The sequence below is a fragment of the Pseudorca crassidens genome, chromosome 7, assembly GCF_039906515.1.
Source record: "Pseudorca crassidens isolate mPseCra1 chromosome 7, mPseCra1.hap1, whole genome shotgun sequence".
Classification (NCBI taxonomy): domain Eukaryota; kingdom Metazoa; phylum Chordata; class Mammalia; order Artiodactyla; family Delphinidae; genus Pseudorca; species Pseudorca crassidens.
Window position 1 is genome coordinate 82828420 of NC_090302.1, and position 25923 is coordinate 82854342.

At 43.7% G+C, this 25923-nt stretch overlaps 1 protein-coding gene across 6 annotated transcripts in view; it reads left to right on the forward strand.

The window, feature by feature from the left end:
• The first annotated feature begins 3972 nt into the window (after nucleotides 1-3972).
• NTRK2 (neurotrophic receptor tyrosine kinase 2) overlaps nucleotides 3973-25923 on the forward strand; it is a 383847-nt gene continuing 361896 nt past the window's right edge. For 4 of the 6 annotated variants that reach the window (XM_067744759.1, XM_067744762.1, XM_067744763.1 and 1 more), the window contains exon 1: nucleotides 4863-5257. In XM_067744759.1, the coding sequence (XP_067600860.1) occupies nucleotides 5046-5257 (212 nt within the window). In that variant the 5' untranslated portion in view covers nucleotides 4863-5045. Of the gene's footprint in view, nucleotides 4179-4272; nucleotides 4413-4683; nucleotides 5258-25923 lie in introns of those variants that run through there. The other 2 variants (XM_067744760.1, XM_067744761.1) reach the window with 2 other exon arrangements.

Consider the following 25923-nt stretch of genomic DNA (forward strand, 5'->3'; position numbering starts at 1 on the left):
TTAGAAACCTTTCTTCTTTTCGGGTATTTAGTGCTATAGAATTCCTCCTAAATACCTGAAGATGCTTTAGTGGCATCCCACAAATTCTTTTTCTAAAAATTTGTTTAACTTCTGCCTTTTTTTCCAGCTTTATTGAGCACAAATTCTGATATGTGGTATTTTCAGTTTCCCTTCTGAATGTTTCTTTGACCCTGTTCCCTTTTATCTTTTCTTCCCCTGCCCTCAGGTAGTTTCATTACCTGCATGTGCTAATCAGTACTTTGCTGAATATTTAAGAGGGACCCTCTGCAGACCTCTGGGGTGCTCTCTCACTACATCACTCTCTTCCATGCTACTCTGTCCTTGTGAACTCTGCCCTCCTTGATTTCCCTGGACTGTCAGCTATATCTCGTTAACTCAGGGAGTTGGACTTTGCCTGGGTTCCCTCACCCTGAGCCACAGCCTTCATTGTCTTGTGTCCACTGTCCTGAAAATTGTTGTTTCAGGTGTTTTGTTCAGTGTGTTGTTGGTTTGACTGGGAGGTTAAATGTTCCCTATTACTCCATCTTAGTCAGAAGCAGAAACTGGCAGTATTTCTGTTTCTGTTTTAATAACCCAGTATTGAATGTTAAAATCAATTTATTGTGTTATTACAAGCATTAGAAAATGAAATCGTATAAAATAGAAAACAAAATATCATTGTATTCTATGCATTAAGAGAAAATAAGTTTTGTTTAGTGCATATGTGTATGTGTGCCTTGGATTGTGATATAAAAGGCATTTCTTTCTGTAGGCCATGGTGAAAATAGTTTGAGAAACATTGTTCTAGGTACATCATGGTCCAGTACAGGCAAGAGTCTGCAATACTTAGTCTCCATCTCTGCCTTGAAGAGTTCATATGATCTAGGGAAAATTATCTCTGTTTTATTTTGTCCACCTGAAAAATGTTCACTATCACCTACAAAGCCATGGTCTGAGAATCCGTGATATCTCTGTGAAATACCTTGTAGGTCTTAAACTGAGATAGATTCATAATTCTATGGGTTGAGAAACAGTTACTGATTGCCCAGTGTGTTTCAGGCACTGTGCATGAAAATGTTGAGGTACCAGCCTTAACCAGAGGGAAGCCTTCCCTGACCTAGCGCCAGAACATACCTGGCCACTAGAGAAGGCAGAAAGTCAGGCTTCAAGAAATGCTGTGAGTTTTCACAGCACAGGGAAGATTGTGGAGACAGGAAGGAAGGTGTCCAGGGATAATCATTCAGGTAGACTTGCAGGGTTAGAGGTTAAGAAAGTGAGAATGTGGGGACTTCCCTAGTGGTCCAGGGGTTAAGAATCTGCCTTCTTAGTTCCCCGACGCGGGCTCCATCCCTGGTCAGGGAACTAAGATCCCACATGTCCTGGGGCAACTAAGCCCACGTGCCACAACCAGAGAGCAGCCCAGCGAGCTGCAAGGAAGAGCTTGCTTCATTGCATGCAGCAATGAAGATCTGGCAGGTGCCAACTAAGACCCGACGCAGACAAATAAACAAATAAATATTTTTTAAAAAAGAAAAGAAAAGAAAAACAAAGAAAGTGAGAATGTGGATGGCCTATTTGAGGAATCTCAACTTCAGTTTATTTCATTAAACACACACATATATTTTAATACCCACTACATCCTTGAGATGTGTTAATGAAAAAATAAAGATCCTTGCTTTCATGCAGTTTACATTCTACTGGGAGAGATACAATAACTAGTAAATATAATAAGTAAATGATCTGTTAAAAGATGGTAAGTACTATAGAAGAAACAGGGCAGGAAGGGAAGGGTGATTAGAAGTGAGGCCGCCAGTTTTAATTTTAAGTGAGAGAAATTCAGTGGGGGCATATTTAGAATCTAAATATAATAGTATTATATATCTATTATAATACAAATTCTAAAGATATCCCAACATAATTAGAATCTTCTGGTCTGCACACCACTCTAAAACTGTCCTTTGGATGTTGCACTGACAGTTTGCAGCCACTAGGGTGCAAATGGGCCATTTCTGGGAAAAATGGGATGAGAGTGGAGGTGTGAGAGAGATGTGGATATTTCTGTATACACTCTTCCCCCAGGTGTTCCGCAGGGGCAGCTCCATTAAGGACATCGGCAAGGCAGGAGGAGGAGTGTTATTGTATGACCTGGACCAAGACATTTTTGCCCTTGGCTTCCCTACTTTGGCACATCCTCACCCAGCAGGGGCCGAGCTAGAAATGAACTTCAGTCTGGCCATTCAGCATCCAATGCGTGTCACAGCCGAGTGATGATGAAGAGAGGAAGGCCTACTGGCCTTGTCCTCCCGCCCTGCAACGAGATTTTTGGATGCTGCGCAAGGATTCCCGCTTACACTCAGCGCTCAGGGTCTGTACGAAAAGCCCCACTGAATGCTCTCAGTTCCCTTGTAATATTTAAGGCGTTGCCGAGATCTGAGCATTCACTTTGACGTTCGGGGTTCTCGATCCTTCCCACCCCAAGCATCTTCGGACAGATTGGTGACCGTTCTTATCTTTTGGATGAGATCCCATCCCGTCGCCCTTTTTCGCGCGGAGGGCAGCCCGCCTTTTCCCGGGGCGGAAGCTAGGCGAGGACTGGATAGCCGAGCTCGAGTCGGGCAGGGGCGCGCACGCGTCGGGCGCCGCTGGTTGCGCATCTGGAGCCAGAGCGCGCCCCCCGCGCAGTGCCCGGCGCGGCCGCGGCAGTGGGTTGGTGCTCCCAAGCGTGCCGGGAGCTCTCTTCCCGCGCGGGGGCACCAGAGCCCTCGGAAGTGTGAGGCACTGCGGTGCATTTTCCCAGTTCCCTTTTAAATGACTGCGGAAAAACAGACTCTCCGAGCCGCAAATGGGAAGACGGATTCTCAGACAAGGCTTGCGAATGCCCCGCAGCCATCATTTAACTGCACCCGCAGAGCAGTTACGGTTTGTCACCCGACCCTCCCGGATCGCCTCATTTGTCCCTAGTGAGATCCCGAGGCTCTGCCCGCGCCGGGCTTCTCAGTAGCTGGATGTATGACGTGCTCCGGGCAGCGCGGGCGCAGGGCACGCGTTCGCGCACACCCGCGCACACACGAAAAGGCGCAAGGTACGGCAGGGGAGCAAGGGCTCTGGGTGCCCCGCGTGGGGGTGGGCATCGCGGGGAATGAAGCTAAGATCTGGGAATGGCTTCATCCTGACAGGTTGAAGGATGAGAAAAAATGACGCGGCGCCACACATCGGACAGGCCAGGGTTGCTGCCGCGCATTTAGGGAACCCAATACGCGTCAGGCGCGCTCCCTTTCCCTCACATGTCTCTGTTTCCCGGGCGTGTGATGCCAGAAAACAGCAGGAAAAAGACCCACTTAGAGAGCTAGAGTTGCGTTTGGAGACTCCCCTTCCTCTGCCAAAGCACAAACAGGAAGACCCTCCAAAAACACCGATCCCCAAATAGATGGCCCGGAATGGGGGCGGTTATCCTTGGTTACCAATGCTGGACACGTTTTGGTGTTTACAATATTTATTTATTTTTAGGATAGCTCGTCCTCCCTTTTAGGCAGGATGGGAAAGGAGAATGCAGCCTGGAGGGAGAAGGGAGGGAGGATTCCTATAATAAGAATCAGCGCATTTTTCAGAGCTGAACCGAGAACGGTTTCCATTTCAAAAAAGGAGACGGCCTCTTCTGCGTTATTAGAAGAGACCGTGGTGTGTAGGGACTGGGAGGCGTCAGAGCGGAGCAACGGTTCATCTCAGAGGTACCTGGATCTAAATGCACGCACACACAAGCACACACAGGCGCGCGCGTCTATACGGCCGGGCTGTGTGCGGGTGTGCGCGTGTGTGAACTCCCACATGCTGCTGCTGTCTGCTTCTGGCCAGTGGCACCGATGCTTCCCTCCTCTCTGCTCGCCCCCAGATTCCCCTCCTCTCCCTGTTGCTTTTGTCTGGAGGGTGTTATGGGTTTGTGTGTGTATGAGCGTGTGTGTTTTTGGATTTCAGACTAATTTTCTGGAGTTTCTGCCCCTGCTCTGCGTCAGCCCTCACGTCACTTCACCAGCAGTAGCAGAGGCGGCGGCGGCGGCGGCGGCGGCGGCGGTTCCCGGAATTGGGTTGGAGCAGGAGCCTCGCTCGCTCCTTCGCTCGCGCTCTCCGAGCTCCGTGCCCAGCGGCAGGAGGAGCCTGGACCCAGGCGCCACCGGCGGGCGGTAGGTGCCAGAGCCCGGGTGAGCAGCGCGGACAGTGCCCTCCGTCGTCTCGGCCCTCACTGTCCCCCGCTGGGGCGGCCGCGGCGGCTCCCCAGGTGGGACGCGCCGCGCCACCTGCCCGCGCCCCCTGCGCCCAGGGGCCGTGGCGGATTCTGCAGCATCATTCGGGAGCCCCGTCGCGGAACCATCGTCCCTGGCAGTCTCCGCGTCTCCCTTTAAAGGGTCCTCCCCCTGGTCCGTGTCATGGAATCCTGTCGCGGGGACCCTTGCCCTATTTCCCCTCCCTCAACCTCAGGCTCAGGGAAAGAGTGAGCACACCGGAGGCCCCGCGGCGTCAGTGCCATCGAGGAGCCAGTTTATTCCTGGGGCCGGAGCTGGGCACTCATGCATCCACAGTCCCCGGCGGGGCTCGGGGTGGGGGTGACGCGAGCGCGGAGGGAGAGTACCCCAATTCGTGGTGTATGGGGTCTTCAGCTCAGTCTTACGCGTGTCTGTTTGTCCTCAGCCCCGAGGTGCGTCCCGGATCTCAGCGCGAGTCTAGCCAGGAGCCTGCGCCCCAGAGCGTCCCGGGAGCGCCGCGGGCCGGTGCTCGGCTCGCTGGGCCATGCAGCGGCGGCCGCGGCGGAGCCCCGAGCGGCGGTAGCGCCCCCTGTGAGGAGGCCCGGGATGCCCCTGCCACTGTGAACGGTGCCGTCCGCCAGGACACGCTCAGCCCCGGACACGCTCGGCTCTGCACCCCTGAGACGAGCACCAAGAGGAGACAGCGGCGAGCGGGGCAAAGGCCACCCAGCACCGGCAGGGGAGACCGACCGGTGCCGCGCAGGGACACGTACTCAGTCTGACTCGGGCTGGCACTGGTGGCTAGGAATGTCGTCCTGGACGAGGTGGCATGGGCCCGCCATGGCGCAGCTCTGGGGCTTCTGCTGGCTGATCGTGGGCTTCTGGAGGGCCACTCTTGCCTGTCCCACATCCTGCAAATGCAGCGCCTCTCGGATCTGGTGCAGCGACCCTTTTCCTGGCATCGTGGCATTTCCGAGGCTGGAGTCTACCAGTGCAGACACCGAGAACATCACCGAAATGTGAGTTGCTGGTGCTTTCCCTCCTTCCTCCTCTCCTGGCCTCTAGGGCCGGGGCTGGCCAGGCGGGTCCGTCCTGGGCATGAGTGTTGTTTCAAGTCTGGGGAGAAGTCAGAGGTGAGAGGTGCAGGGCTGGACCATCTGTCAGTTACCTGTTTCACTGCCTTGGGGCTGCTGACACGAGAAGTGTGACAATTTAAAATGTTCCAAATGTCTACTATATTATATTCCTATGCACTTTATATTTCAAAGCCCTGCTGGGTGTACTTTAGGCTTTCCATATGCAATAACTTAGTTTTGGATATTTTTGTTTCATAAGGTGCTCTGTGTATATTGTGTTAGGAGAAGTTCCAGTCATATTTATGAGAAAGGAGGTTAAAATAATTAACTTTAGAAAAATCTGTTGAAGGAAGTTAGAGTCCCCCCACTTAGCTTCGTTCTTTGAGGTTTGGAGTTCACCAATTTCCCTTTTCATTTTATATATCAGATTTTGCTTGGGAGATTGCATCCAGAGATGGCCTTGAAAATGATCTGTAAGAGGAGAAGTTCTAAGAGTTGAAATGCACTGGCTCAAAAGAGAAAATGTGATCGTTGGAAGCCTAAAAGCCTGGTCTGATTTAATTTGGACTTGACTTCCCAGAGATATAATTTTGAGACCATTTGGATTATAAATCTTAATCGCCCATTGAATAGTTCCCCAGGACGAAGTTGGATGATAAAGCAGTGTGTAATAATCTGATGAATGCTACCTTTAGCCTGGGACCCCTAGGTCCCTGGAAATGCTTGAGCTTGTCCTGGTCGAATGGAGAAGCAGAATTATGTATTTCTGTCCTCCTATTCTGATGCCTTGTGACAAATCCATTACCAAGTAGGAATTCACCAGTCCTTTCTCCAGCATGCCCCTGTCCCCTCTATTAGAGATTCCCTGCCCCCCCCCACCTCCCAGGGACTTTGCCATTTTATGTGTTTCATTGACATGAGATTTTATTCATCCATATAGAGGCTTATAAGGCCAAGTTTCTCCTGGTTTTCTTGAGGCTGTTTGACACCACGATAGGCAGCCCTGAAAGTAGGGCTTGGGCTGTGGCCTTCCGGTTGGCGAGTGCGCATGCATTTCCTCCCCCCCACGGATAACGCCCACCCTGGTTGTGCCAACGTAGTTGACCGAGACAACCTGTTTTTTAATGTAAGTAAGAGACCTTCCCAGTCTCTGTTGTTTGTTCTGCTGGTGATGCTCCTGTTAGAAGGCTCAGGCAGAAGGCAATGACAACAGAACAGAGCAGAAACGTGCCGGCGCAGCAGTGCTGAGATGTGCCGGGAGCAGCCAACTGTCAGGCTGGCTCTGGGACGCTCGGATGGCAATCGTTTTGGCAAGGAGGGCAGAGGCAGGGCTGGAGAGGAAGGGTGGGTAGGGCCCCGACTGCGCTGGCCCTGGCTTGGGCTGGTGGAAGCGTGCCGGGCTGGTCAAAGTGTCCGTGGCCCTCTGTCAGGATCTGTGTCTTTTTCATGAGATGGGGTGTCAGTAGTCAGATGGAGGAAGCCATATGGAATTCAGAGCTCTTTAGACTATTCTGAGGCCATGGGGAGTGTCTGTATACAGTTCGATGTTGTTTTCTTTTGTGATTGTTTATAAATTCTGTATTAGGTGATAGATACGTAATGAAGGAGGAAAACTAGGGCCTATTTTTTTCATTTTAGTACTTTTTAAGGCCATAATTGGAGGAAAAATAAAACTCTTTAAATTTCAAAAATATTACTTTACGCCTTAGTGGTCTTAGCTGCCTGATATATATGAAATTAACAGACTTGAGTAGAGCTTTCATGTATTAGTTCTCACAATTGTTGTTGCTTTTTTATCTGATGGCAGGTTCCTATTTTCAGGCTTAATTTTTTTTTTTTTTACATTTACCAAAGCATTTGTCACAGTTATTCATTTAATAATGGCTAACCATAACTCCTAATTTCTACTCATTTTCTTCTTTTGATTTGAAAATCCACTGAGACTGATAGAACGGAGAGGTGTGTAGGCTAAGTGTTCATGATGGAGAATTAGGTTAGAAACATGAGTCAGGCTGATAGGGGTGAACTCTGAGAAAAAGTACTTTTGTCTGCTCATCCCCTCAGCTTTATTTGAGCCTGGGCAGTTTGTGTCCCAGTGTCTTTGTCTGTAGAATGTATTGAAATCTTTGTTTGGAAAGCACTTTGTATAATTATTTTGAATTTTGCTGCTTTGATATCAAAGTGACATCAGTGGTAGGGCTTGTTTCACTCTCATCCTTATATGACACCATCTGTGCTGTCTTTCTTACATATTAATATTTGCTTAAACAGCTTTTAAATTCTCGGCCAGTGGATACCAGCTGCAGTTGAAACCAAATTACACTTTTTTTTTTAACTTTGTTATTAGACCCAATGGTATTCCTAAAATAACCTGTTTTAAAGTTCTAGTTTAATGGAGTTTAGCTGAAATTATATGTTTCTATCTTTTAAAAATAGGACCAATGTAACTAAATAAACCATGATTAGAACTTGCTGAAACAACAGTTTACCCTATCATTTAAAAATAGTAAATCTTTTAATATCTATATCTTGGGGGGAAAGCACAACCATTGTGCCTTTTAAGGTACAGAGAGAGCGCCTGGTAGAACATTTTACAAATATATGTATAGACTAATTAAGGGAGAGGATTTTATTTTTTGATGCTATATGCATATTTTAAGCCACATTGACATTTCGTTTTCAGTCACTGTTTGAACCTATTTTATTAAAAATCTCCCCTTCACAGTATCTGTCTCATACTCTTTACCCACTAACGTGACCCCTGTCTAGATCTACTTCTGTCTATAGATACACATCACAGCTGCCTAACATCACACTGCCAGTATGTGCCAGCTTCTGTTATTTGGAGATGGTTACACCAAAACAGTGCTAAGTTAAATTTACGAACAATACTATTGTCACATATAAATGGGATTCAAGAGTAAAGTCTGTGGTTGGAGTTATGTAACCAGACCTTTAAGTCTCAGAATGTGGCAAAATGCTTTGCAAAGGACAAGTTCTGTCTCACCTAGTGGTAAAAGGTATGGTTGAAATATAAAATAGGTCATGGATTTGTAAAAATTGTGGTCAGAAACACATGACATAGAGTCTGCCGTATCAGAAGTGTTAAGTATATTCACATGGTTGTGAAAGGGCATTTTTATATTGCCCATATTTTATGAAGACCAGCACTGACCTTTTATTTCTAATTTTCCTTGGTGACATTTGCTGATTTTGGATTAATATTTGGAGACCAGTCTAATATTTTTCCTCTTAGGACAACATAAATAGAATTTGTAGCTTCTGCTGCCAGAGCCTCTGTATGCAATTTATTGTTGGCTTGGTTAAGCAGCTGTAATGTTATGTCATTAACCCATTGATTTTGGCTCTCTCACCTTAGTAAGCTTTTCCATGGCAATTAATTGTACTAAAAAAAATTCTGGATCCATTATAAGGATTCAGTGAAAGGCATCGGATTTTATTACTCTGATATTACTTCTCAGCCCCTCCATTGGGGCTTCTAGAACCTTGAATTGTGCTTTACATGCATTTAAGAACCACAGACTAAGTTTTGAGTGTGGTTGCATAAGCCACACTGGACTTATTAATAAATAAGGTGGTCTTATTTACATCATTCATTATTCAATACAACTTGCAAGCTGGAGTTGAAAGCATGTTGTCTTCCTGGTGAAGGTATTTACAGAATTCAGCTCAGCACAACCATTTGAAATCTTCTTAGTTTCATATCTTCTATCTCTACATTGAGGAGGTTTTTATTACATTGGGTAAAACAACTGAGAGATCCCCTGACCTTCTGACCCTACTTTCTTCCACCTCCCCCTTTCCATCACCTCTCATTGACTCTAAAGGAAAATGTGTTTGATTTTTTTTTCTTCTCCGAAAAGTGATATTTCCTTATGGGAATTCGGAGCACTAGAGTTAAGAGAAGAGCCTGGGTTATATGCTATTAGAAGCAAGTAATGGGAAGTTGAGATGATGTGGTCATAGCTCTGCAGCACTGTGTTTAGTTCTGTTTAAGATCTTTCAGTGTTTCTATCCCATAAACCTCTGTTTGTGTTTTTTCAATATTCCCTTGTAAAGACATTTTCTAAGCCGAAAAGTTGGCTGAGCAGCTGAGAGTTGAGGTCTCTTTCTCCTCAGGAACATTCTGTATGATTTCTTTGACTATCTCTAGGTCATAGGGCTATAAAACCTAGAGTTTTTATTTAGCTGGGGAAAGGGAATTGAATTTCTTTTCTTTTTCTGTTTTAGGTTTCTTTTTCTTCTTTTCTTTCTTTCTCTTTCTCTCTCTCTCTCTCTCTTTCTTTCTTTTTTCTCCCTTGCTCCCTTCTTTCCTTTCCTTTTTTTTTTTTTTAACCTTTGGTACCAAGCAAGTGCCTCCTGTTTTAACTCATTGCTCATCTTGCCTGTTAGGAAGAGAAACATTATCAAGCCATTACTGAATATCATACCCTGACATTATCCCTCCAACTAACTTTACCACTTTTCTAGAGACCTTCTTATAGGTTCAAAAGCTGTGGGGTAGAATGTGACACTGAACCTGCTGTTCCTTAGAGCAATACCAAGTTTTGGTTCTTCTTAGTGTTTACAAATCAATTGGGTGATTTGGGGGAGTGGTTATTTAGACAGGGCGATGTTTTTCTTGTTTGATGTATGTGAGAGAAAGAAAGGGATAGAAAAAACCTGAGCCTTGCATTATTAATAGTTGATTGACCATTGTCATAATTTATTTGGTCTAAGTCTTTAAAACACAAATCTCACTACCCAGGTGGCAGAGATCTGAGCTCTGCATTGGCCTGATAATTTTAGCTCCATATTTGATTTCTTTATTTTTAAACATCTTTATTGGAGTATAATTGCTTTACAACAGTGTGTTAGTTTCTGCTGTATAACAAAGTGAATCAGCTATACATATACGTATATCCCCATATCTCCTCCCTCTTGCATCTCCCTCCCACCCTCCCTATCTGATCCCTCTAGGTGGTCACAAAGCACCGAGCTGATCTCCCTGTGCTATGCAGCTGCTTCCCACTAGCTATCTATTTTACATTTGGTAGTGTATATATGACCATGCCACTCTCTCACTTCATCCCAGCTTACCCTTTCCCCTCCCCGTGTCCAGATCCCACATAATCAGGATGCCTTCTCACCACTCACTTTGCTCTCTGGGCTGTCCAAAGGACTGGGAAGTCATAAATATTCATCTCAGAGATGAAGGAGTGAATGAATGCATGTGTTTGTTCTAAAACTGGGAAGAAAAATAATGCATAGGTACTAAGCTTACATATTTCCAAAGAACCCCATATGTTACAGAAAGCTGGAGTCAGGAGTTACCTGATCTTGAAACAGCTCCTTAATGTTTCTGGGCCTGAGCTTGTCAGATGTAAACCTAGGGCTTTGGATTCCATGCTCTGATTCTGAAGCTCCGCAAAGCTTTCGTTCAGGAGAAAGTGCAGTTTATACATCAGCTATCAAGTAATAGTGGTGCTGTGTGCTCAGAGCCCAGCAGTGAGAGAATCTGAGGACTTTTAGTGTCATCATGTCCTATGTGCATGTTTTCAGTATCTGCTCTGAATTCTCCAAGCCATCCATGTCTTTTTAAAAATTTTTATTTTTAAAGACGCAGACGTAAAGAATGGACTTGAGGACACGGGGAGGGGGAAGTTGTAAGCTGGGGTGAAGTGAGAGAGTAGCATGGACATATATATACTACCAAATGTAAAATAGATAGCTAGTGGGAAGCAGCCACATAGCACAGGGAGATCAGCTCGGTGCTTTGTGACCACCTAGAGGGGTGGTATAGGGAGGGTGGGAGGGAGACGCAAGAGGGAGGGGATATGGGCATATATGTATACATATAGCTGATTCAGTTTGTTATAAAGCAGAAACTGACACAACATGATAAAGCAATTATACTCCAATAAATATGTTAAAAATTTTATTTTTGATTATTTTTATTAGAATATAGTTGATTTACAATGTTGTGTTAGTTTCAGGTGTACAGAAAAGTGAATCTGTTATACATATACATATATCCACTTTTTTTTTAAGATTCTTTTCCCATATAGGTTATTTCAGAGTACATCCATGTCTCTTTAAATGTGAGCTGCTCAGAGGACTCGTGGCATGTTAGTGCTGGGCTGATGAGACCAAGGCCACAGGGTCACTTAAAATCAGGATCACGGGAAAAAAGGGGCTTTAGAAATGCTTTGCTCCAACCTCCTCTGCATGAACAAGGGGCAGTGAAGAGAGTCGCTTTTAAGGACACGGTGCATTAAAGACATCGTGGGGCCTAGAAGCTTCCTCCTGGCATCCCGAAGTGCCAAGGTCCTCACTTTAGGATGCCTCCCCTCTGTTCTGTGTCCTTGGACTGGTCCTGACTCCAGCTCACCATCTGAGAAGCATCAGAGATGTGCAGACAAGCTTGGTCTGGCTAAGTCCACGTGAACCCGTCTCCACTGGAGACAAAGCAGTTAAAAAGTTCATGAGCTCCTGATCCCAAAGCAATGACTTGATCTTTACATGGGAAGAAATACAGTTTTTTTGTTTACTTTACTGTGAGTGTGTTTGTTTGTTTTAATTTTAAGTCTTCCTCTTCTGTAAGTAATGCATACACAAAAGTCAGACTACAGAGAAAAGCCTTCATGAGTTGGCTGCAGTGAGGGACGCTGACCTTGCACCTGCTGGACCATCTTGGTAGGTTGGGATAGGAGGGAGGGCAGAGCAGACAGAGCAGAATGGAGGCTGCTGCCCTGGAGTCCTTGCCACAGTCAGGGGTGGTTATGTACGTGGAGGAACCCACAGCCCTGTGTACAAAGTCTGTCTTAGCTCCCATGAAAGCCCTGTGGCCAGAGAGTACTATTCTTTCCAGCCTTCTCTTTTCCCCTGACTTCTCACTGCCCCAAGATTGATGGCTGAGCCAGTGAACAAGCTTAAGGGGTATGGACTCACGTTCAGAATTCATTCTGCTACCATTTACGCAGCCTGCACTAAGGCTTTTCCAGTTATGAGCACACTTCTGAGACATACACAATACCTCTGGTTTCACGCAGGGCTTCTCCCCAAGGGGCCTGGAAAGCACTTTACAGACATCTGCTTATTTAGTTCTGAAGTAGGTGGGAAGGTCCTGACAGCCTCGGAGGGACTGTCAGGTTGATTGGCTTGCCCAGGGCTCTCTGGTCAAGCAGAGAATAATTCAGGAGAGAATTTTATCTAGCGTCTGGCTTAGGGCTTTGTCTGCTCAGCCCCACCTGCCCAGATTTCGCCTTGAGAGTACAAGCAATTTTAGGAGGAGTAGATATTCAAATGTTCACAAGTTAAACAGCATGGCAGCGGGAAGGAGGTGGACTGAGGCTTCATCCATGTCTTTTCCCTTCTACCATCATCTCCTCCTTTGTAACCTGTTATACTATTAAAAGATAAATGATTTGTATGTCCTTGGGAATATGGCATCTTCTAGTATAGGGTAAAAATTTTAATAATCACACATCATTTACAGTTCCCTTTTTTACTGCAGAGAATGACCTATTGCTATCTAGTACCCCACCCTTTCCTGTAGTCTTCATATCCCAATAATTTCTTGGGCAGGCAGACACCCCCCCACACCAGAATTCTATTTATGTGTGTACCATGTGTCTATGAATATATACATATACGTATAAAACTCTACTAGATGTGGTCCTTTCAGACTTAATTATCTTGAATTGTACAATTTTTCTAACAATTTAGGATTTACTTCCTTAAACCATCCAGACTTTAAAAAAAATTGAGATATAATAGACTTACAACACTACATTAGTTTCAGGCATGCAACATAATGATTCAATATTTGCGTATTTTGCAAAATGATCACCACAGTAAATCTAGTTAACATCCATCAGCACACATAGTTAGCACATTGTTTTCGTGTGATGAGAATTTTGAAGATCTACTCTCTTAGCAAGTTTCAAATATATAATACGGTCTTGTTGATTATAATCACCATGCTGTACATTACATCCCCACCCAGACTTTTAAAAAATTTGTTTTAATCATTCTGCATTTCTCTCGATGAGGACCTGACAGGAGGTCTTCTCTGGGTGAAATATGTGAGCTTTATAGCAGCGAGTCCGTTAGCCGACCTGGCTACTCAGAAACCCATGTGTCTGTGCTCTTTGATCAGTCCTCCACAGAAACAAAAATTTTATTTCAGTGAAGTATTTTTGAACAGTTCTACAATAGCGTCATTTAAACCAAAAGACATTAAAATTTTGGTTTTTGACCTCTGAAATATGGTGCACTTTAAAAGGTGGGTTCTTCTAAACTCTAATCTTTGTCATAAGAGTTGTTTCTGCTTCATGTGCCCTGGAGTTCCCTGCTGGGAGGTGGTAGAGGGGTCTGGGCCCAAATTCTCTGACTGTGGCGCGCCGTGGGGGCAGCTCGCTTCCCTTCTTGAGCCTGGGCTTACTTACCATTCACTCCCGGGGCCGGGGAGTGGTGGGCCAGAGAGCTTGACACGGTGGCCGCTAAGTTCTCTGGCAAGGCATGGTAGAAAAACAAGCACCTCTCTCCAAACAACCCAACCAACCAGCCAACCACATACCCTTTTTGGTCTGCTTTCAGCTTTACTTCACAGCCCCTCTGCTGTCACCCTGAACTCAGAGTGTCACGGGGGATTTTGCTTCTGGCGTGTTGTCCTTGCACTCTAGGTTTGGCCTTCTCCCTCTGTGACCCTTCAGTCTCCTTCCTCTGTTTCTGGTGATGTTTCTTATCCCCCTCCCCGCTGCCCCCAACGCGCACACACAGACACAGACACACACACACACGCGCTCAGGCAGGTGCTTGGCTGCAAAGCCCCTTTCGTGGATTGTGAAGAAATCTTGGGTTACAGGACCTGTGGGTCATCACCATGGTTCCACCTGAACCTGGCCTACTAAGGTTAATGTAGTCAGAGAGGCAGCAGCATAAAGGAACCTGGTGTAACTGAAGGGGACCTGGATGGGGGGAGATGGGAGTGGGGGTTCATATCCACACTCTCACAGCATCAGAACCTGGGATCCTGGGTGAGCCGTTTAATCTCACCAGCCAGTCCCCTAATCCTGAAACAGAAGGTTGGGATTCAGATGGACTCTAATTTCTGAAAGGTTCTGTGGTTCTGAATCAGTCAGCCATGGGCACCAGTGTTTCCTTTTCTGTCCTGGAATTCGCCCTTGCCTCCTCCTCTGGGCCAGCCCAGAGCTTGCTCTAGTCCTCCTGGTGGCTTAAACAACAGGGTCCTCTCAGTGAGTTTCTCTAAGTCCACCTCTGTAGCTCAGGTCAGATGGCTTTGCAGGTTACCTGCTCCCTGCCAACCTGGGTGGCAGTGCTCCTAAGGTTTCCCACTCATTGAAACAAACATTTTTTTGATCGTTTTCTTAACGTCTACTCTCTACCTGCACTTTTAGGTAATTGCATCAGCTAATCCATATGTTCACATGTGATCGGAACACCCGCCACTCTGGTGTGTCCTGACCTTTTCAGCCCACTCTTGGTGCATTCCTGTGGGTGGTGCTCCGGAGGGATCTCTTACTGGCTTGCCTCTTTGCCAGTCTCCATCTTCTATGACCCCCAAAGCAGGAATGTGCACTGAAATCAAATCTCATCTTCCTGCCCCCATCAACTTTTCCTTTCCTTCTGGCTGGAATATGTTTCCCGATTGTCATTTGGGCTGCCTGCCATCTAATTCAAACTTCATGCAAACATTAGTTCAGTTCAACTAGTGTTTATTGAGGACATTAGTGATGCTACAGACAAATAAAGTACTTTACGGAAGCAAGAAGCCCCTGAGTAGTTTATATCTAGTGGGAGAGACAGATCTAATTTTAATATGATGTGATAAGGACAGTCAGTGCACATGAGGCTAAAACCCACATTTATATGGTGATTGTTTCAGCTTCAGCCAGACGTGGGGCCCATCACAAAGGGTGCTCCCTTTCAAACGTGCATACATTACACTGTTAATAGTGGGAGCCGTAGACATGTAGACTGGATGTGAGCAATCCCCATTTCTACTTCCTATGATGGCAGTAACCCAGCTGAGTTTGGTTATTTTTTCTCTGTCAATACTTGTGATGTTCTTGTGGCCTCATCCACTTATATTCCATTTGAACAAACTGCCTGTATCTGAAACGAACCTTTTTCTTCCAGTAGACGGGAAGGGCTGGAACGCCTTTGGCTGAAACTAGTCACTCCACCTCTATTACAGATCCCATCCCCTCAGACTTTTCACTGTTGATGACTATCCTTCTCTCATCTGTATTTTCAGTCTCTTTCTCTTGTCAACATCAGAATTTAAGCAGGACCAGGTCCCTTCCTTCTTAGAAAAGTTTTCCTTTAGCTCTGTCCCCTCTCCTTCCATTTCCCTTTAGTCTCGGCCCTTTCCTCTCTCCCTTCCAATCCTGATCTTAGAAGACTGGGCTGTATTCGTTGTGTCTGTTTCCTCCCCTCCCAAACCAGTCTCAGCCCACTGCTTCATCAAACTTGCTCTGCCTTCCCCAAAGACCTTCACAGGACTAAATCCAAGGCGTATTTCTTTGTCCTTCTCTCATTTGCTTCTTAGCAGAACTTGGCCTCATTTCTCACTCTCCCTGAAGCATCCTTTTTCTTTGGCCTTGGTGTCAATGAACTTTCCTTGTTTTCTTCCTATCCCTCTGGCCAGGGAGAGTCTTCTTACTTAAGGGCTTCCTTTTCCCTGCTTCTCTCCTAAAAGTTGATGCCTCTTTGGCTTCGTTCCTAGGGCTGCTTCTTTTCCTGGGATATGTCATCCTCACCTATGACTTCCGTTGCCTTCTGCATGCTGTTTATGTCCTAATAATCGTCCCCATCAACTATCAGGGATGACCTTTGGGTCGTCTGCCTACTGAACATCGCTCCTGGATATGTCATAGTGCATCACGCTCGACATTTCCAAATTAAATCATCATGGTCACCCCAAACCATCTCCAGTGTTCCCTATGTTAATGGATGGCGCCACTGCCCACTTGGTCAAAAGGTTTTGCACGTCCAGAACCTTGGCTTCTTCCTCTCTTTAACCCCTGTATTCACTCAATTATCAAGTCTTGCCAATTCACTTCTCTAAATATTTCTTAAATTTGTCCAATTCTTTTTATCTCTACTACCCGCATTCATTCTCTCGTTTATTCTTCCTTCCAACAGATATTAACGCATCTGCTCTGTGTCATGCTAAGTACTTGGGATCTGGTCGAAAGAAAGACTGACCTGGTTTCTTCTCCTTACCAAGCTTGCAGTCTGGGAGGGGAAATGAACATCAAACAAGTACTTACATAACCAAAAAGTTAATTCATTCCACCGTCATTTTTGCCTACAATGCTGCAACGGCTTCCTACATGGCATCCTGGTCTCCAGTCTTGCCCCCTCTCTACCCATATACCACACTGCGCTAGAGTGTTCTTTCCAAAATGCTATCTTATGTCACTGCTTCTAATTGCCCCATGGCTCCCCATGTCTCTTAAAATAAAGTCCAAAGGTATTTTTTTTTCAGGTTAAAACAAAACCAAATCAAACCAGATTGTCAGTATATCGCTATATAGCGAAGCATGTAACTATCACATAGACCCGAATAAACAGATCAACGTAACAGTTGCTTTCTACACTAGCAGATCTATAATGGAGAACAAATTATAACTGGAAGCTTGCTTGGTGATCTTGGAATTAGAGCAAGGGCACTTAATTCTGCATTTAAAATGTTAAATGGCATTAAGCTAAGCTTGCCTGAGGCATCTATCTCCATAATGGGAGAGCCTTCACAAAAGGGAATGCAGAACTTGAAGTACTTTGGCCCAGACCTGTGTCCCCTGGATCGACACTCCTTTCTCTCTCCTTCATTCACTGCCAGGCACCAACTCTGATTGACACATTCTTTCTTTAGAAAGGTTAGTGCCTTTAGCCAAGACTTCCTCAAGCCTGGGAGCCTTTCTGAGTCTTTAAAGTGATTTTGCACATTTTTTCTTTGAAATGCATTAACTTTATTGTATGGAATTTTATTAGTAATTAGTTTTTTTTTAAAAAGTAATATTTGAATGTGATAAGACATATGATCAGTATAAAGAAGTGTATCATGAGAAGTTAGTCTCCAACCTACTAATCCCTCAGCCTCTCTCTCCAGTAGAAACTTTGATTTTAGTTTGTGTGTCTGCTTCTAGAAATAGTCTACTCATAACATGAGTATGTGAGTATGTGTGTATATATATATATAATATATATATACAATTTTTATGCAAATGAGGGGCATGCTATAGTGTTCTACATCTTGGTGTTTTTTTTACTTAACAGCATATCTTAAAAATGTTTCTGTATCCGCATATGTACTCAAACCTTTTTTTTTTTTCCCACAGCCACACATTACCCATTGAATGAATAGTTTTTATTTAACTCACCTCCAGTTGAACAACCTTGTGCTCAAGTTCTTGCACACGTGCATGATTTTCCTAGAATTTGAATTGCAGGGACATTTGCAAGACATTTGTGATTTGATAGATATTGCCAAGTTGTCTGGCAAAAAGATCACACCATTTTATTTTCCCACCCAAACTGGAAGCACCTCTTTTTCTACAGCCAAGCCAATACTGTTTGTCATCAAACCTCTTGACCTTTGTCAATCATATTCTTGGGAAATAGCATCTCATCATTGTTTTATTTCACAGTTCTGTAATTATGATCTAGGTTAAAAATCTTTTTATATACATGTAAGCCATTTGTATTTCTTTTCCTGTGAACTATGTATCCCTTAACCATTTTCTTTTTGTTTTTTTTTTTTTTTTTTTTGGCATTACGCGGGCCCCTCACTGCTGTGGCCCCTCCCGTTGCGGAGCACAGGCTCCAGACACACAGGCTTAGCGGCCATGGCTCACGGGCCCAGCCGCCGCGCGGCATGTGGGATCTTCCCGGACCGGGGCACGAACCCGTGTCCCCTGCATCGGCAGGCGGACTCTCAACCACTGCGCCACCAGGGAAGCCCCCATTTTCTTTTTCTATTGGTTTGGTGACCTTTTCAAAAAATGGATTCCTAAAATCTGTTTAACAATAAGAAAAATTTATGCTTTGTCTAATGTTTTGCTTGTCTTCTGATGTTGATTATAGTTCTTTTTTTGGTAACGCAAAATTAAATATTTTTGTAGTAAAATTTATTATTTCCTTATGGCTTCTGTATTGTAAATGTAGCTAAAAAGAGTCTTCCCTTCTATAAGAGATTAAAATAAGTCTCCTATATTTTCTTCTGTTACCTTTACTATTTCATGCTTCTGTATTTAAAGCTTTGCTCTATCTGGAGTTTTAAAATATAAGAAGTGAAGTAGCAAAAAAAATTGTTTTATATTTTTTCAAGAGCTAATCAGCCCATCAGGTCTCTTGACACCATTGATTATATAATTCGAACTTTCCCTCACTAATTTAAAATAACAATTTGATTAAGTATGAAGATCATCTTTGTATTTTGGCCTATTTTGACATCTGTCCTCTTCTGTTAATCAGTCTGTCTGTTTACATGCTAGCACTAAACTTTTTATCTCCTAAAGTTTCGTATACATATATATAAATTTTTCTACCTGAAGTATTAGTCTTACTCATCAATTACCTTCAGAATTTTCAAGAGTATTCTTGCATGATAATTTTTTCCATATGAATTTTAGGAACTGCTTGCCTAGCTCCCCCCGCATGATATTGATGTTCTAAATTAGGGTAACATTATATTTATATATTAAAAACTCACAATTTCTTAACAAGTCTTAAAAGCCTTGCATCCTCAAATTCAAACCCATTTCTCTAGCCTCATTTTTTGCCTCTCCCTTTCTTTAATACGATGATGCAGCCTCCTTGAGCTTTAAATTCCCCTATGGAGCTCTAGTCTCCCAGGCTTCACACTGGCTGTTCTCTCTGCCAGGAACACCATTTTCATGGCTTCTGCCTCCGGCTAACTTCCTCTGCCTCTCCACCTCTGGGCTATGTGTCTCTTCTGTGTGTTCTTATAGCCCCCTACCCAGTGTTTCCCAATCCCACCATAGGTCACCTAGTATTGTAAATGTGCACCTGAGTACCTGTCTCTACACCCCCTTAGAATATAAACTGCATGAATTTAGGCAGGAACCATGTGGATCTTGTTTATTGCTGTTCCCCAGCACAATGTTCTAGATCTCCATGTTATACACAGACTCAAGGATATATGCATATGTATTCCCCTCCCCTACAAATCTATCATTTAGAATTCCAAATTAGAGTATTTATAGGTTGTTCTTTGGGCTGTCAAAGTGTAAATTTCTAGACATGACTTTTATAAAGTCATCAGATTAAGATGTTTGTTTACATAAATAACCTTTATGGAATTAAGTAGCGCTATGTTGGTTCATGCACAATAAGAAATCAATTCATCGTAGAGACAGTATAGCTGGAAAGGAAGAAAGGCAAAGCTTTGATGAGGCAGGCTGATTGTGTATCCAACAGGAAGGAGAGACAGGGAAGAGATGGAGGGTGAATGTAAGCAGACGAAGAGAGATGCAGAACAGGCCAGCTCAAAAACAAGGTAAATCCAGGGAAGAAGAATCATTCCAGGAACATCCGATTTCCAACAAACAAATGGGTCTAATGGGGAAGATTTGTGCCTTTTCTGTTGTGTAATAGCTAATAATGCATATCCCAGTGGATCAATTCCAGTTTTCCCTGTGACTGCATTTATGGTGCTTCACTTAAAAAGCGATTCTGGAGGGAGGAGATACGGGCATATATGTTTATGTATAGCTGATTCATTTTGTTATACAGCAGAAACTAACACATCATTGTAAAGCAATAATACTCCGATAAAGATGTTAAAAAAAATAAAAAAATAAAGTGCAGGCGAGCAGGACAGGGTAAAAAAAAAAAGCAATTCTGGTGTGAGATTTCTGATGTGATTTATCCTTCTTGTAGTATGGATGGTAGAGGCTGTTCATTTTTCTTAAAGAACTGCAGACATCAGGAGTATAAACAATGTGTCAAGTCCAATTTAATGAAGCATCTGATGCATATACTGTTGCACCTTTACAATCAAGCTGCGTTGGACTGATCCTATAATGTTTCATGGGACTTCCTTTATATTTATAATAATTGACATTATCAGGCGTCTTAGAAATTTCAATAGTTGTTTGCGAAACTGATCATTAAACAACTGATAGACGTACGAGATTGGAAGGCTTTTAAAAATAGAGTGGGGAAGTATATAGGTGAACAGATTGTGTTGAATAATCCAAAAAGATAATTTTCCTTTGAGATAAATAACATCCGTTTATTTATGTTTACACGATGCAGTATGTTCATAATATGCATACAAATGAAAATAGTTTAGACTCCACGTGTATTTTGAAATTTAAACTTAAAAAGGAATGGGTATTATGGAACCAGCATATAATGTTTAATTCTTCTGAGAAAAGTCTTATTTTTGGTTGAGTTGTTGGCTCTCATGGTAAGCCTAGGTGGCCCTCTGGGGTTTAACTTCTTTGCCATCTCATTTATTTTTTCAGGGAATTGCTCTCTCACCAAAATAAAAAAGTGTTTTCTGGAGCTTAATTGCCTGGAGCCTTGAAGGCACTACTGAGCCTTTTATTTACGCCAGCCTACCCTAGAGTCCACTCTGTCATGACTCTCCTTTCATTGTAGTTTATATCTATACATGTACAGTTCAGAGTGCCATAGACATTCTCTTGACGAAGTCATCTTTTCCCTCAGATAGCTGAAATGGAGGACAGGAATTGACTGTTTATACATGCATGGATAGATTGCTTGATTGCTCTATTCATTCATTCATCTAGTCAATTAGTTAACCAACAAATATACTGTGAATATGTCCTCCCACCAGGTGGTTTTCTGGGTCCTGGGTAATAAGACTTAGGCCAGCTTCTCTCATCTATATGGTCTGTTGTAGGGTCTCCAGTCAGATCATTGTCCTACACATTTGAACTCCATCAACAGCCCTACAGACAGCAGCCTTGGACCCCCCGACCCCAAACACCTCCCCCCCACACACACACATGCAAAGTTGTGCCTAGGAGCACGTATATCTATAACAGGAGGACATACCCACAGAAAAGGCCTGTGTGGGCCTTGGGAATGGGCTTAGGGTCTTTGGGTAGGAAATTCTGAGATCCTACTAGGTCAAGAAGGGAAGGAGTGATTTCCAGGTGGGGGCATCCCATTGCCTCATGTGGAGGAACTTGGCTGGAGGAATACCAGAGTGAGGGCCTCTGACATGCCTGGGTCCATTGTCCAGAGTTAAGGGCACCAGGGACAAGGCTGTCTGGGCCTCTGCCTTGTGGATCTGACCTCTGCATCATGGTGGTTTTGAGCCATGATGATGCTCTGGAATAGAGGAAGTGCAGGGCTTCTGCACAGGAGCATGCAGGGGGGTGGCCAGGCTCTCCAGACTGCTCCTCCCATTGCAGCACCCTCACCTTCTTCAGGGGAATTCTCAAGCATGGGGGTCCATGTTTCCAAGAAGAGCTGTGCAGGATTCCTTCCCTGACTTGTGTTACAGCGAGCTTTGTGATATCACAGACACAGACCAGCAAAGCATAGATCCGTCCCCAGAAGTTAATGGGGCTTGTTAAACATCAGTAGCTACCTGTTTCTACCTTTCTCTCTTCCCTGTACAGATTCTATCATTGACCCTGAAAGCTCTAGATCTGAATGTACTATTTTAAGAATTATTCAGCTCATTATGGCTGAATAATTTTTTTACTGGCACCCTAGGAGGATCCTAGGATTGTGGAAACTGTGCCTAAAAAGTTCCTTTTCTCATTATATACTTTTATCCAAATTGAAAAATCACTGAATATGTCCATTGCCACGCATAGGTGGATCAACAAATTAAGTTTTCATTTTCTTTGGGAGTTCGTGTCTGGGAATCACACAGGTTATGAGGCTGGGTGGCTTGGAGGTTTAAGAGCCCTACTCTGAAGCTGGTCTGCCCCTGCTACTCTGGACTAGTTTATAAAGCCCTCCGTGTCTCCATCTGTAAAAGTGGACAGTAATAGAACCTTTCTCATGGGGTTTCTGTGAGGTTAAAATGAGCCGATGCATGTAAAATAATTGTACCAGTGCATAACGCATAGTTAGAGTTCGACTGTTCATTTTTATTTTTATTGTCTGGTTATCCTCAACTATGTTTTGAAGGAGAGTAGACTCTCTAGGTCTTGGGGAGGACAGAAAAGCAAAAGAATCTGTCTTGAGTGTGGCACTGAACAGGCGCTGGGGTTAAAGAGGATAGATGTAAGAGGGTGTTGGTTCTCCTTAGGTGCCTTTTCCCTGGTTTGCATGTTACTTTCATCTTGGCATGCTCAGCTGATTGGAATATTGACCGGAGCAGTGATGGGTCAGATTTAGCCACGGGGACTCAGGTCATGATCTTTGTTCTGCAACTGTTTTCTTCAACAGTCCTGGTCCATTTCATTTATTAGGTTGTTTACAACAGCTCCCCTGCACTCTGGAGGTTATCAATTTGTATTCCGTTTTCTCTTTTCATCGTCTTTCTCTCTTTTTAATTGCAAGGCCTTTACAAAATATATATCTTCCTTTTTTCTTTGTCTTAAAACTCTGGTAAAATGTACATAACAGAATTTACCATCTTAACCATTAAAAATGTACAGTTTGTGTCATTAAGTACGTTCACATTATTGTGCAACCAGCACAGCTATCCAAATAATCCACAACTCTTTTCATCTGCAAAACTGAAACTCTGTACCCATTAAATGACAACTCCCCACTCCCCTCCCCCTAGCTGCTAGCAACCACCATTCTACTTTCCATCTCCATGAATTTGACTCCTCTAGGTACCTCCAAAATATACGTCTTTTCTAGCAACGATATATCCCTTGAATTAAAAGTTTTTATAAGAGATTTGTTTAGGACTTTTTGATGCACTCACACTTCCTTTCTGTAAAATAGCTTCCCTTTATTGTGGCCTTACATGACCACTTATGACTGGGATCCCTTTCCACCAATATCTTTGTAGTTTAACTCCAAAGAAAATAATCTCTAACCTTCTATAAAAGCGACTAAAGGTTAACACGTGAAGGGAAACCAGTGAAGATGAACTTGGAATTGTTCCTCACATGCTATCACTCTCCTTAGTCCCACAGCCTATACATGTGGGCCGAGAAATTGTGTCAAAATCAAAACAGACCTTCGAAGAGATCCTAACATTTTACTGCTTGAATCATTCTCTTTTCTTGACATTATGCCTGATGCTCATTTTTCCCTGTGCCATGCTTGATCTATCCTGAAGTTGGAGCAGAAATATTAGTTCCAAAAATTCTCTTGCTATGGAATGATTTGGCCCGATTGGAGGCCAAGAGCTTTCAAAAGTGTGTTCTGCTGTGATTTGTGCTGACTTGAATGCTTCTTAGAATTCTTAAGTCCTGGGCTAATCATTGGAAGTTTTTCTTCGCTTTTCATCAACGAAACGTTGACTGACGTGAAATAATGGGAAAAGAGGAAAAAACTTTTTTGGAAAAAAGATAATTTTGTGTTCAATTGGAGTTGCAAGATTTCACTTTTTATAAACACTTTGAAACACACAAAAATAGTGGATAATATGGTTTTCCAATTCATTTCTTGAAAACAACTGTAAGATGATGCTATCATACCAGTATATTGATCGTAATGGCCATATAATTTGTATTGGACGAGTATAGAAATGTCACAGTTCATCAATTTATCATTAGTATTTGAATAACTGCTGATAATTATTTTACACAATAAGGTTAATAAGGTAAAAATGAGAGGGAGGAGTGAGAAAAAAAAAAGAGACAAGAACTCCAACTAACTCTAACGGTTGACATAGTTGCTGTAATTGAGCACAGCATTTGTCCTCAACTTCCTGGCAGTGAAAAGAGAAGCTCATTATTAAGGAGGAGAATGCCTACTAATTCCACAGGAACATAGCTTTGTTTGGCACTCTGTTCTGAAAAGAGTTTCTTTTGCAGAGAATATGAGTGATGTAATTCACAGCTTTTATGAAAAATGCAGAAAGTAGATTTCATTTTCTTCTTACTGAGAAAGTCAGTGAAAGTTGGGGGAAGTGACAAGGATGACAATTCTGCAAGGACGCTAACGTGGTCCAAGAATTTCATCTCCCGATGCTGTAATTATAAAACTCATACAATGCAGGATCTTAGTTGCCCATCCCCTCATACCCTTTGCTGAGCCAGGCTTTGCTAGAAGCTGGACTGCAGATGATATGAAGTTGTCCCCTCTGACCAGAGCTGGAATATGTTAATTTCTGTTCCTGGTTAAAGCCAGATCCATTCTCTTTGGAAGCCAGACAAGCAGATGGTGGGGCTGACATCCTTTTACAAAGACCAAGCAGCCTGGCTTGTGTGCGCATCCAGGTGGAAGCCACCCTGTCTGCGGACGAGATGAGATGTGGGGGTACCAGCAGGCTGCAGATCCAGGCTTGCCTGGGGAAGTAGCGCTATGACTGCCTCGGAATGTGGACAGATGCTTGATTGAGACGGCAGAGATCCACCCACAGAGCACAGCAGAGATGGTTTTAGCCTAGAAGCTGTTAGGAGCAGGTGTGACCAGACGGCTTCCCAGCCAGAGGAAAAGCCCTCTCAGGCTCCCGGGGTGCCCCCAGCCTTGAGAGGGATGGCCCCTTGTGGGCCTGCCAGGATAAATTAGCTGCAGAGTGTACCCCGAGGGACCCAGTGAGCTGACTCATATTTCTGGTGGTTTCATATTGACTGACGTTAGAGTACACCTGTCCAAAATAAAATTTTGGCTCAAACATCACTTAAGCCTCTTTCTTGATGGCAGTGCTATATCAGGACCATTTCTATCCTGGGTTCTTCATCTGATATGGCGAAACCATGCCATGGTACACGGTTAGTTAATTGTCTTTCCATTTGCTATGGCAAGTTACTATGATCTATCGAAAGATCTGAAACCTAATGTAAAATATTAAATAAATTAGTGGGAAGGAAAACAATTTTTTGTCAGGAAAAACACATCCCTTGCTCCTCTTGGGGATTCTGTACCATTGTACCAAGTATAAAATTATACTTGGCTATGTCTGTGTCAGTTTTAGTTTGTTTCTAAACAGAGGAAGCTTCTAAAGGTTCTGGAACAGGTAGAAGTAACTGCTTTAAGAAAAGGAGGTATTTTTACTGTGGTCTTTGTGTCATTTTATCTGAGCAAACTCATTTAGGAATCTCTGTTAGGGATCTCTGTGCATGGAGATGACATACCAATGTAGGAGAAGGGTCGGAGCATTGAAGTCTCAGAGGAAATTACAAGCAAGAATTAGATCAGGTGTCATAAAAATCTTTCTATGAGCCAGTGAAATAGCTGAGGTCAGAATGTGACCAACTGGAAATGTGCTGCAGACCCCCAGGAGCAATGTTACTCAGCTCGCCCTGACTGTTGCCAGGAAGAAATGCTAGTCCAGTTTGGAGGACCTTCTGGCTTCTTAAGAGAATGTGGAAATTCAGATTTTTAAAACGGGAAATCTTCCCATTTTGAAAAGTTAACAGCTAAAAAGAAATTTTATTTATTTTAAATATATTGACACCCTGCTCACCCTCCAGTATAAGGTTTACACGTCACATTAT